The following is a 14,475-nucleotide window of genomic DNA, read 5'->3' as shown; positions in this document are numbered from 1 at the left end:
AATTGCAATTTGGTCAGAATTTTAAATAACTTGCAATAGGTGGAGAGTAACACTTACAGTCAAGTCACAGTAATGTAAATCAAATCCCCTTTCTTTAATATTCGATGAACATCAATAGAAATTAAAAAAGGCAAAATTAATTTTTAAATTGATACACACTTTTTGTAATCATACTGCTATTTTATTGAACCTTTATTAATCATAAGATACATTGCAGGCTATGTTGTAGGAAGCCTTACATAAATTTAACACATTTGATAAATAAAAAAAAATAGCAAAGTTAAAAAAAAAGCAAACCTTTTAACCATGTTAACAAATCATTTCACAGTGGTTTTGTTAATGTATATAAATCAAATTATTTGTTTTGAGTTATGCTACAATTTGCTGAAGGGATATTACTTGTACCGATTGTAATTCTGAGCGTTTTCTGTGCAAAATAATATAATTTCATAATATTAATATTTCTTCGACCGTCTGTTTTATTTCTATGCTCTTTCGATAAAAAAAAAACATGTATTGAACCAATAAAAAAAATATAATAGTAATAATGATAAATAAAAATAAAAATTATAGATCAAACAATAACAGCATTCAGTAAAATGCTTCTTCAATTCTGAAAGTGCATAAAATATCAATAATAGAAACTTACCGATAACAAATTTGCAAAGATGTGCCATTGTTGATACGAATTAAAAGTGTCTATATGCACTAAACAACGTGTACTTTATTTATGAAATGTATTGGTAACAACTATCGATTATAAGATTTAGGACTGGCATATGTAGGTTGGACTATGGTGATTTACAACCTACCGACCTAGTCGATCCAAAGTATGTTACAAAATTAGCTTGAATTAGATTTGATTCAACTGACCACAATCCTGATAGCAATGGACTTATGTAAACATGACAGATTTGTTTTAGTTATTACATTGTAATAATGACGTCAAGTTGTAATCAAAGCCCATGAAAAGGTTAAATTCTAATCAAACGAACAAACTGTTTTTAAACGCAGCATTTATTAAATTCACGAAATATGCTATGTTCTATTACAGGTGCAGACGATATGACGTAAAGTAAACTATGCACGTCCATTGTTTACAAAGTGACCTTCTTATACATTAGACATTATCGTAGATAGAGTCAGCTTAGAAGAAAAAAAAGTCAAAACAGTTGGAAAGCCAAATGAAATACGAAGTTGAAAAGCATAAAAGGGATACTAGATAATATCAAAATTAATTAACAGTACAAAATAGAGGCGGAAGATACAAAAGGGATGTCTAAACTCATAAGTCGAAGATATATACATATATAAACTGACAACGCCATGGTAAAACACGAAAAAACAACCAAAAGACAAACAACAGTCTACAAATCACAACATAGAAAACTAAGGACTGGGCATTAATACAATACAATACAATACAATACAATACAATACAATACAAAAACAATATAATATAATATAATATAAAACGTGTGTAATGATGAAATAAACGGCATCATCACCAACACCCGACTCCTTCGAAAAAAGACAAACATCAAGGAACAACATAGGTTCCAGGATGCCTGACTTGGTACAGACGTAAAACGTGGCGGGGTTAATCAAGATTTTTATTCGTACAAACCTTTCCTTTGCCTAGACCACATATTAAATCAAAACACACAATAAGCATCAACATCGAATAAAGGGAAAATGACAGCACATTCAGAGAACTAGTAAACGTTTCCTGCTAATCCTTAACGATGATGTCCTTTCATTTATCGAATAAAAACTTTGTAAACAGGCTATTTATAGGTTTAATAGCGAGTAAGAACTGGATACTGCTAGATATCAACTTGAGTTATCTAATTTCAAGATAATAATAAACGAGACATCGGCGAGTTTATTATTACTATTTTAATTAAACCTATATCTCTTATGGTAAACATACTCTTTGTTTAAAATAGAACAGTTTTTGCACATATCAGTATGACGTCATATGTCCTGATCCGGCATCAAACTTTTTCATCAGACATTTAAAAACGTTTTTTTGTACGCTTCATAAAGTTTGACAAAAATAATATTTTCAGGTGAAAAGTGTAAGTGTATTGTATATTATTGAAGAAATCACTTATCTCCGTTGCCATTGAGGAAATGTACAATGTTTTGACATTAAAAGTCGTCAATGACATAACGAATAGCCAATGGTAATGTGGTAATATCGTCTCATAATGCTGGATAAGCAAATTAAATTACCGCATTTTGCGTATCACTTTTTTGTTTCACACTCCGTGCATATCTCTTCATGCTAGAAGTAGATAGTAGGCCACAACCATAAGAGAATAGCATTTATCCAATTAAACTTGAAATAAAGGATACAGAAGATACAGATTGATATGTTTCGTACCTAGACTTACACCTAGAAATTGACAGTGAAGGTGATAACTTAATTTATAATTTCTCACTGTGAGCTGTATTATAGAGTTAAAAGGCTTTTTTTTTAATGATTTTTATTGTAGTAGAATGACAGGCCTTGTGTACAAATTCATTTTTGTACCTTTGTGCTTCGACAACTTGAGTAACCTCACTACCCGGTTTATAATTTGGTACTCCTGACGCGCGTCTTCTTTATAAGACTCATACATGGCACTCGAATCAAGATAGTTGGAAGGCTAAATAAGATACAAAGTTAAAGCATGAAAAACAGAACATTTCGAAAATTTGTCAAATTTGCTACAGCAATCAATGCCAGGGGTAGAAAAAACTTTTTCGAATAATTTAACATTTTATAAATAGTTCATTTACAGAAAATAAACATATAAATGATTTTTCATGTCAACACAAAGTGCTGACTACTAGACTGGTGATACTCTCAGCAAAGAAACGTCCACCGGTAGCAGCATAAACCCATTTGTTTAAACAACTCACCAAATATACTAGGCTTATTATTTGGTACGCCAGACGTGGGTATCGGCTCATTGACTTATCAGTTTATATTTTATGGACAACAATATTGGTATTCAACAATGTTTTATACCGAAAATACTGAAAACCAAATCAACATTTTATGCAGTTTTTGTGGTGATATTTAAACCAAAATTGATGAAACATTAATAAATACGTTTTATTCCGATACCAGGCGGATATCCATTTAAATTTAAATAGAAGAACTAGAACTCTTTATTATAGAAAGGTAATAATGTCAAAGTTGGTATAATTGGACTATTTACATCTGTTGCTATGGTCTTTAAAAGTTTAATTCAGGTGTATAATTTTAGATTGTTTTTATCTTATATTTTATTAATACTAGTACACAAATCGCAGTATGGAGCTATACGATATAATACATCATATAAATTAAAGACAAATTATCACAAAATAGCGGACTTCGATATGTGCAAATCATTCATCCACACCAAACAAAATTGTGTTGATCTTGGGTGCTCCAGAAGGGTAAACAGATCCTGATCCACATGTGGCAACCGCCGTCGTGTTGCTCATGTAAGTACAAACCTGTGATAAGTCTAATTCGGTAGGCTACATTAGAGGAAAAGAGGACGTAATTATGGTAACGACAATTGGAACATATCCGTCGTCATCTTCGAAACATATATTCCATAACGCTCAACAAATTTATGATGGCGTCCTATAATTTTCGAACAGATGACTTCAACTACATCACTTTGAATAATTGTATCGTGAGGAGAATGTCGGCTACACTCTTTTAAATTCAGGTGTGTTGAAGTAGACTGGTTTGTTTCAAAACTCATTAAACAAAAATAAATGATATATCATCTCGCTTCATATTCCATTATTTTCATATGTTTAGGCTTAATGCTAAATGATAAAATTACAAATGCACAAACCCAAATATATGGGTCAAGTGAAATATATATGTGTAATGCGTAAGCATGTTATAAAAAAAAAACACGCTTTGCACTTCTATAGTTCTTAAAAATTCACTTTTTTTTATTTGCGTTCAAAGTATTTCGATATATATGTAAACATTATTCTATTCATGAAAACACCGTGCACTGACACCGCAATAAAAAATCCTTGACGACCTACTTTACTTTTGTAAAATTTTCTTGTGTGTCATTCAACGAAATATTTCAAAAGATCTGTTTATGTGTTATTGAACATCCAAAAAGTCGCCCTGACAATCAATTAGACAACTAGTGTGAACTTTGAGGTTTCATCTAACCTAGCCTGTTGTTCAGTGGTTGTCGTTTGTTGGTGTGGTTCATAGGTGTTTCTCGTTTCTCGTGTTTTATATAAATTAGACCTTTGGTTTCCCCCGTTTGAATTGTTATACACTAGTCATTTAGGGACCCTTTATAGCTTGCTGTTCGGTGTGAGCCAAGGCTCAGTGTTGAAGGCCGTACTTTGATCTATAATTGTTAACTTTTTATACATTGTGGCTTGGATGGAGAGTTGTCTCATTGGCACTCATACCACATCTTCTTATTTATATTATGATGTATTTCAGGTCATGAAGTTGTGTAAAAGTCATACAAGTGTATTAAATGATGCAATGTGAATAAATTTATCGGTTTCTAAGTGCGACATCTCTATGATGGCTTCCATTTTTTACAATTGACAAAAAATCCCACTACGTATATACACCAATTTTGAGTTTTTTTAACGAATTAGTTACACCGGTTGACCCGATGAAAACGACGTCATTGAATAATCGGTTCTTTCTTTGACGTAATAGCATAATCATTTTGACATAGGAAATTTACGGGAAAGATGCACGAATTCGCAAGTCGTCTTAATCTGTATGGATACATAAAGCTACGACAACACATAATGATGATGGAACGTGCTGTTAATGAAAACCGGGTTTTCATACGATATGGAGTTTTGTGACAATATAGCTGATAATACAAAGTGTGTAAAGAAGACCTACTACAACTTGTCATTGTTTTTTTTTTTCAACTAAATAAATGAATGATTCAGTATTTTGTTGTTTTATATGTTTATGTAATATAATTTCAATATCTTATCTTTATTCAAACAAAGGAATTAAATGGGCTACAACTTGACATGATATTTTATTCCATTCTAATAAAGTTAATTATAATGTAAAATTCCAATATGAGATAAAAATCGGCTAATTTCTCTTACTGATGACGTCAATAGAAGTGAATTAAAACTAACGGAAATTCTTCAACAAATAAAGTCATTTGTCTTAATTTGTGTAAAACGATAAAAACACAACAGATTTGCGATATTTTTTTTTTAATCTGCAAATTAATAAAATTGTCACGTTTTTCTTAAAAGCTTCGGTCTTAAAATAATCATCTTAAAATACTACTGCTTCATATTTTAATGCTTTAACACTATTTCATGAAATAGAAAGATTTTAAAATCAGAATTATTAGAGGCAACCGTGGTTTACGGTTGGTCATATCTCATGCATAAAACTATTAGATGGATACAAATCAAGGAAAAAAAAAAAAAACAACAAAAAAACAAAAAACAAAACCTGAGGGAATGGTATGAACTCATATACGAGCGAGACCAGGGCGTCGACAGGGTACACATCTTATGTTATGGATGCATCAACCGACATGCGATTCCAAACTCAGCCAAAAATGTCAAAATCGGGATTATGATGCAATATTTACAGATCACACGACATTTCTGGTATCTAAAGATCTAAGACCTCGAACGTATGTCGCTAGTGAGTTGAGATACAGAAACAACGTATTGGCCAACTAATTTGTAAGGATGACTGTGTGTATGTAGTTTTGGTTTGAGTCGTTTTTCCTCGTAAATAGATATAAGAAGATGTGGTATGAGTGCCAATGAGACAACTCTCCATCCAAGTCTAAATTTATAAAAGTAAACCATTATAGGTCAAAGTACGGTCTTCAACACGGAGCCTTGGCTCACACCGAACAGTAACTCTATTAAGCAGTTTTAAGGTCAGGATCGAGCACATCCCTAATAAGGAAGTCCGTAAGTGTGAATATACCCGAGCGTAACGTATCAATTAAAATATGTATCTTAATATGTGTTGTTTACACTGAAATCAGTATCATAAGTTTACATTTCAATTAGTTCAGTAGTAGGATAAAAGTTTGCATACATTTATTAAAATAAGGAGACAACTTGTCCAATAAAGACTAAAGGACAAAGATATGAACAAGTACAGATCATCGTACGGCCTTCAAAAATGAGCAAAAACAATGCAGTATAGTTAGATATTACAAAAGGCCGCTAGGTGACAAAATTCGAAACAAATCAAAAGTAGATTGAAGCTCAACCTTCCCCTTACTTGAGACATTGGTGTAACAACACAATATAAGAAAATAAATGTGAAAATGACTTAGAAAAGGCTTGACTAATTTGATCAGTACTAGTATCAAAACCACAAAGAAATGTAAAGACAGGTCATTCTTTAAAGCGAAACATAAAGGTAGTGACATGTGTCAAACTGTAGTGATTTAACTTTTATATTTCATTCAGTGCTTATGAAAAATTTTACAATATCACACAAAGCCTTTGAAAATATATTTTTACGTCATATCAAAGATAACTCACCAAATTCAGCTGAATGTAGTTCACAGTGGGGATTTTAAAAAAGTCTTGCTACCTTTACTAACGACCATTTTCTGTTTTACAGCTTCGATTGAGTAAGTTGATGTTGTGACAGCATAATGCCTTATTTAGTAAAATGTGTAACCAAATACAAATCAATAATTAAAGATGCAATTTCGATAAATTTAGGCATATACTTTGTTTTTCTTTTTAGAAACAATCCAATTCATTTTGTATATTAATAGAATAATGAATGGAAACGGGGAATGTGCCAAAGAGACAACAATCCGACCAAAAGGCAGACAACAACCCAAGTCAACCTATGGGTCTTCAACGCAGCGAGAATATCCCGCATCCGGAGGCGGGCTTTAGCTGGCCCCCTGAACAAAAATGCATACAAGCTCTCGTCATTTGTTTTCATTAACTGAAGTGTATTTTGCATTTTTGGTTAGAACATGTAGGAAAATCGAACGTAATACATCTCTATTTTCGGATATACCATGAAGAAGAAAATAAAAAAAAAATACAGCAAGTCACATGTTTAATAGTACAAGATATCAATCGAATAAAATTATACTTTTTTTCTTAAAACAGTCAAATTTATAACATCATTTAAATAAAGTACAATTTTAACGCTTTATAAATAGAAGTCCATTAATACAAAATAAAACAAAAAGAAATTATAAAGTTGGAAATGACCAGATGTATCAGAATATGAGAATGTATACTAGTTATGAATACAATTCTGATTTTTTAAGCTTTAAAGACTATTAGTATATGATTTAGACATTCTAATATTATCATCCCACTAGGTGATATTGACCTACGAAATTCACCAAACACATTGGAAATTAGCCTTACCTAATTACATAAAGTTAACTACGGTTTTTAGCCTATAGTTGTTCAGGTGGAAAAAAAATCGTTGACCAACTAAAACACAAGCTATCTTAATAATAAAAGCTAATATTATGTAAAGAAATGTAAATATGACCTGGATTGTGACCACTAGGTGTCTCTTATCAAGTTGTTTTATGAATGAGTGGTTATATGGAAATGATCCGAGTGGTACTACTCTACATTACTTGTAAGTCTTTATATATCTTTGGATTTTAAATCAGTTTTGTTTTATAAGCATTCAAGATTTAAGATCGCTATTTGCATTAATATTTTTAAGTGTGTATTTATTAATGCAAAATGTAAATTGACATAAAAATCATGAAGAAAAACATCCTAAATGACAGTAAGTGAAACTTTAATAGTACTAAATATCAATGGAATGCAATTTTATATTTTTTCTAAAATAATTAAGAAATTATTACATAAAGTACAATATTGAACTCGTTATACAGTAAATGGATGTGAACTAAAACTTATCTTGTTTTAGTGGCAGTTCAAAATAGTTATAGAACCTGGTATCTGTAATGAGTTTATTCTCATGTCAGTGGCTATTTTCGAAATATATTAACGACTTGTTATGAGTGTTGTTTGAGTGTTAATAAATGCAACAATTATGACTTTATTCTCTATTCACCACGATACATTTTCAAAGAAATATGAAGGCATAAAAAGTGTTGAGATTTTTTATAGTATTTGAAATATGAATTCTGTATTTATTAACACCATATATATGTAATGCGCTATCAAATAAGAGTGGTATGGATTTATAATGTAACCCATATCGCACCTTAAGAATGATATGCATTCATGAAAAAATAAAATTGGAAGAAATATCAGAATTTTGGCTAATTTATCATTCAAGGTTTCGGTAAGTTCATAAAAGCTCTCGTTATTTGTTTTTCTTTCATTGAATTACTGTATGCATTTTTGGTTCGAACAAAGAGGAAAATTTAACATAATACACTTTTTATGGAGAAACCATGAAGAATAAAATAAAAAATTACAGCAAGTCACATTCTTAACAGTACAAAATATAAATCGAATAAATTTATTCTTTTTTTCTAAAAAAAAAAAAATAAAGAAATTATTAGATAAAGTACAATTTTCAATCGGTTTTAGATTGAGATCTGTGATTTCAAACTTTTCATTCGCAGTTTGAAATAGTGATAGAACCCTATGTGTCATGTCAGGGAAATTTCTGGAATATACCAAAGACAAAATAATTTTGAGAGTTAATAAAAATATATGTGTGGGACCAATGATAACAAATAATTAATCTCTATTCACAATAGTAATTTTCGAGGCAAAATGAAGTTATATGATGTGAGGATTTTATGATAATATGGGAGAAAATTTATGTCTACAAGAAACAGGAAATATTTATAATTCTTGATAACCGATCTATATAGATATTCTTTTTTTTCAGTTGAATGTGTTAAAGCATCTGACCTCTGTTCTCAAGTCATCACTTTGGATTGTCATACGCAGTATGCTGCAAATGAAGCTGAAGAAGTTTGTGGAACAAATGGAATCTCATATCACAATTTGTAAGAATTTATTTACAGTTTAAATAGAACTAGAGAACACACCCGCGAAATCGCGGGCATTAGAGCGTAATTGAAAGTATGGAAACTGTTGTAGGATGAATTTTTGTAAAAGATTTATGACTGGAGAATTTCATGAAAGGTATCAAAAGTCATCGGTACTTGGGGATAGGACAATTTTTTTTAGCCCTCCCCCTTTTTTCCAAAGTCCGTTTATTTTTTGTTTTCTGTTTTTTCTGAATACTATGAACATACATATACTTTAAATCAAGTGTTTTTGCTATTTACTATCAATTCCAAGTTTACTATCCACGGCGGTCACTGATATATTATATAGACTAAGAGACTATACACCTTATCGCTATTTGACCGCCATTACTGGACATCACAAAAGTTCCCGTAAAATGTTGACGTCATAAAAGAAAATGTCTGACGCCACAATGGAAAAGTGATTGTTGTATGACGTCAAAAGTTCAAGCGGGACAGATTCCCGGGTCAAGCGGGAATAGCGATAAGGTGTATCCACGGCGGTCACTGATATATTATATAGAGACTCTCTATATAATATATCAGTGACCGCCGTGGATAGTAAACTTGGATTTATAGTAAATAGCAAATACACTTTATTTATAGTATATGTATGATCATAGTTTACAGAAAAACGCGAAAATAATTGTCCTGTCCCAAGTACTAACAGTCCTAAACGGAAGTCTTTTCTGTGACTTAAAAGTCCGTCCGATGACGGAAACAATATCCGGACGCCTTTATTTTCGTTTTCCTCCCAAAATAACCCAAAATGAATAATCATAAGCGAGGATGATAAATGCGACTATGCATTGTACCTATAGGACACAGAGGCATGATGATTAATTTATTGTGGAAGGAAGAGAAGCGACACACAAAATGAGGTCTTCTCGTTTAATAGTATAGTTTATACAAAGTCCTCAGAAATGGTCCTGATTATTTTTAACTGTAATTTGTTCCATGTTTGACTAGAGTACCGATTCTGGATTGTAGATATACTAAAGGTCCATTTATAATTTGTTGTAATGTTGTACTTAATATTTAATTGTCTGTTGTTAATACTGTACATATTTCTCCTTTGGTCAGTGGATGTGTGTTTTGTAGTAATGAAAAGTATATAACGCCTGAGTAAACAACCAGAAAAACAGTTACCTCCTTGCAAAAATCTTTTGACCTGACATTAAAAACCTGTCTGAGTATAAGTCTAACTTGCCGAAATGTGTGCCCAATGAACAAAATCCTCAAAGTCACACATAATGAGTTCTTAAGACAATTAATTTTAAACAACATTTTAATTATCCTGATTTGCTTCAGAACTCTCCATTTGAACTCATAATATGTAAAATTAAGCATTTAGTACTCATATCAACAATATAATCAACATAATTCAAAATCCTGCTCTATCCCATTATAAATAAACTTCTGTGTAAATACATGTATTGCGTAGCAGTGCCAGTTGTATCCAGGTTTGAATAAAACATAAATCATAAATGAACTATAACTTTTATTATTTATATTCATCACTTAATTTTGGCCCTTGGGGAATCTACTCAGCTAAAATTAAAATTTTTGCTCCATGCCTAAGCCAAGAGAATATGTGCGTACTGAAAAGTAGCAAAGTAAAGACCCCTGGCTTGACATCACACCAATCCAATTGGATCTATGGTTCCAAATAAATGCGTGAGGCTATCAGGAAGCAGATGAGGCTATGTCTGAGGAAGCCTATGAGGCTATGAGGAAGCCTATAATGATGCTATGAGGAAGCCTAGTATGTGGCAATGAGGAAGCCAAGTAGTGTTGATGTTGAATTGGTGTTGGAATGAATTTGTATGAAATTTGACAGTTTATCCCCAGAAATTCTTGGGGATGAGTGAAATTTTTGAAACAACCAGTGATAAAATTTCATAAATGTCCATAACACAGATGGTAACAGCTGAGTGTCCCCAAGGATTTGTGATGTAAGGGAGGGGATTCCTTCAATAAAGCCATGAGAAAAAAGAAAATAAAATATACATAAAATAAACACAAAACATAAAAGAAAAGCTAAGAATAATCACATAATGATAACACATAAAAAAACAAACTTTAGTCACAGAACAATACTGAAACTACTTTGAAAACATTCATATATAAAACATCTGTCATGCGTATCAGGTGAGCTGTTCGACTACTTTTCAATTTCGAATAACAGTTTCATGAATGCTTTTTAGATTCATCGGCTACATTCTGACGACTTTCTAATCCCGAAGAATCGAATTTTATTTTCTGCTTGAAAATGATTTGTGTTACTAGTTACGTTTTTGGTGAAGTAAGAACCTCTAAAATACTTTGTCAATGTCGTAGTCTTTCTGTAAGTTATATGTAATAATTGTTTTTTTTCCAGTTGCTATTATGCACAGGCAAAATGTAATCATACCGGATTAAATATTCACAACGTAGGGCCTTGTTTAGACAACACAAAAACTACTGCAGCACACTTATCTGGTTCTTCTATCATCACTATATCAAATCAAACGACAACCAAGACCACCATGACAACAACTAATGTCCCGGCTGCTGATCAAGATCCCATTCAACATCTATTCTGTACCGGAGTTTCAGCAGGAACTATAGCATGTCCTGACGAACTGGATCCGTATTGTGGTACAGATGGGATATTTTATTTAAATAAGTATGCTTCAAGTAGCCTATTTTTGCGTCTTTATTTATACTTAGGGAATGGTCTATTTTACTTCTTGATAATGTTAGAAAGTATTTAGTGTTTCACCAAAAGATTTTCTGGAATGCCCTATTGTTGATTATGATATCCTTTATTTTTAATGAAGTTTGTTGATTTCGATTGTAATTTGGAAAATGTCACATTCCAAAACACTTTTTGTTTGTTGTAAACATATCAAATTAACATACTGTGAACCTGGTTAACATCTTGTATTTTGGATTGAAAGTTGACCACTGAGCGTTAACAACAATCAAGTGTTGCGGTTTGTTCGTTTTTGGTCAAGGTAGTTTACCATGACGTTGTTGTAACATCAACTTGAAATAAAACATAATAGATATAAGAAGTTGTGGTATGAGTGCCAATGAGACAACTCTCCATCCAAGTCACAATTTGTAAAAGTAAACCATTATAGGACAAAGTACGGCCTTCAACACGGAGCCTTGGATCACACCGAACAGCAAGCTATAAAGGGCTCCAAAAGTTACAAGTGTAAAACCATTCAAACAGGAAAACCAACGGTCTAATCTATATAAAAAACGAGAAACGAGAAACACATATGAACCACATCAACAAACGAACACACTATGATTTGAAATTCTAAAATATGCCAATTAAGATCCGGATTTCATGGTTCACAGAACATGTAAATGTGGTAGTTCGTATTACGTTAAAGTTTTCGATTAAGGAGTTTACCATAAAATTGTGGTCACATCCACTTAGCCCTTAGTGCACTTGTTCATAATGATGTAAACTTTTAAGTATATGAGAGTTAGGGTTATATCGCGATTTCATGGATCACTGACCATGGAAATAAAGTGTGAACGGGCATTGATGTCTTATGAGCATTGATTCTTGTTTAGTTGTCTATTGAGACTAATTTTGTAAAGACATATGACAGTTTGTTTAAAGGGGCATTAGCTGTCAAATTCATGTTCATAGATTTGACTCAATTTTTCATATTTGATGTATAACATACTAAAACGTATATCCAACTTATAAAAATTCTAAAATAAACAATAAACAATGCATGGACTCGATAATAAGTATCAGCATTTCGTGTTTATTTTAGTTAAGACGCCATCTAATCAACCATCGAAATGACCTCCAAAGACTGCCGTCGGTCATCGGGTCATATTACCCGATATAAACATAAACATAAATATAGATAGATAGCGAGCCCGAGCACTTTTTGATTTCATGTTATAGGTTAAAAAAATATGTTAAACATCGTTTTTACCTTATTAAAAGAATTTTTTTGTATCGAATAAGTAAACGAAATGGGTCACCATTGTTTCACTTTCAATGTTGACATTCTTTTTCTTTTAATAGCTGAACACGTCTAGTATATGCGCAACCCATCTCCAGTTAAAGGTGTTAAATTGAAAGTCACATGCATACGGATTCTTATAGGGTTGAATAATGACTTGCAAGTCAATAATACATCAGCGGTGGGTTTTTTTGTTAGCTTATTTTTACACATTTGGGCCAAACTGACTGATTATAAAGACATTATTATTTCAAATTTCAGCTTTTATTTATACTCGAAACAAAAATAATCGTATTTCATTTTTTTTGTCTAAATCGTATACAGCTAATGCTCTTTTAGATATTTATATCGTTGAATAAAAACAGCAATTCAACTGCACAAACTTTGTTAGGTTAAAAGCAACAAACAATCAATAAAAAAACGCAAATGAAAGAAAGACAAGCCACAAAAAAACATTCAATGATGAAAATAAACAAAATTATCATATTAAAACAATGTAAAGCTAATGTTCCAAACGTTAGAAGGCATAACAACCAAAAGGGTCTAAATAGAACAGGCAAAAGTTTGGATCAACTTTGCCTCGAGAGAAAGACAACATTATTTTAAGAAAAATTAGTGATGAATAGACGACATTGATACCGAATAACTGTCTCCCGCATTGACAGGTGGAACAGTTCCAGTAAAAATGAAAAAAGTACGTTACAACTTTTTGTTCCATGCAGCACGTGACCCAAGAATAGATAATGAATTGTTAACAATTCCGCTATTATAGATGAAATAAGTAAAACCATTCAAGATTGAAAAATTAAGCAACAACACGTGGATATTCACAGGAAAATAAAAACAAATGAAATGATACAAAAATAGTAAAACAAAAACAGTAAGCCTTACTTGCATGACTGGATGAATGCCGTGATAAAAAAAATATCACATATAAATATATTTTCAAACGACGCGACTATCATTGTAGTTGGCAAAGAATACTTTAACTATTTATAATTGAAAATATACTGAATATATTAAATTGAAAACATCCCTATATTAATCAATGAAAAAAAAATAATTGTTTATAAAATGATGCTTCAACTTTGAACTATTATATTTTCAGCTGCAGTTTTGCAAAAGCCAAGTGTCTTGACGACTCTTTATCAAAACAACCATTAGATCAATGTAAAGGAAAGATTCCTAGTGGAAGGAAATGATCTCAAAAAAGGAAGTACAAGAAAAATGTGTATCGTGAACATCATTGCATAATATTTGTATTTGTTTTGTTCTTAGTTGTTTTATTTTGTTTCAAATAATTAAAGATTTCTCAAAATCGTTAAAAGGTTTAATTGAATTCGACATAAATAGTTAAGATCTATGAAAAAATAAAAAAAAATGACCAAAGAGTGAAGAAACCCTACACGGAAAACACAAAATGTACAATAACACACACACAAGCCTGAAGACGTCCGTGTTGTGTACTAGAAACTCTTACTTTAACGAGACAT

At 31.6% G+C, this 14,475-nt stretch overlaps 1 protein-coding gene across 1 annotated transcript; it reads left to right on the top strand.

Moving 5' to 3' along the window:
* Positions 1 to 7,535: 7,535 nt before the first annotated feature.
* LOC127700340 (tomoregulin-2-like) lies at positions 7,536 to 14,309 on the top strand. Its single transcript, XM_052203758.1, has 4 exons — positions 7,536 to 7,615; positions 8,855 to 8,975; positions 11,380 to 11,667; positions 14,091 to 14,309. The coding sequence occupies exons 1-4, from the start codon at positions 7,567 to 7,569 to the stop codon at positions 14,182 to 14,184; spliced, it is 552 nt and encodes a 183-aa protein (XP_052059718.1). The 5' UTR covers positions 7,536 to 7,566; the 3' UTR covers positions 14,185 to 14,309.
* Positions 14,310 to 14,475: the final 166 nt, after the last annotated feature.

Source organism: Mytilus californianus, unplaced genomic scaffold (genome assembly GCF_021869535.1).
Source record: "Mytilus californianus isolate M0D057914Y unplaced genomic scaffold, xbMytCali1.0.p SCAF_5, whole genome shotgun sequence".
NCBI classification, from domain to species: domain Eukaryota; kingdom Metazoa; phylum Mollusca; class Bivalvia; order Mytilida; family Mytilidae; genus Mytilus; species Mytilus californianus.
The sequence above is the reverse complement of the archived record's forward strand: the minus strand, read 5'-3'. Positions and strand labels throughout refer to the sequence as shown.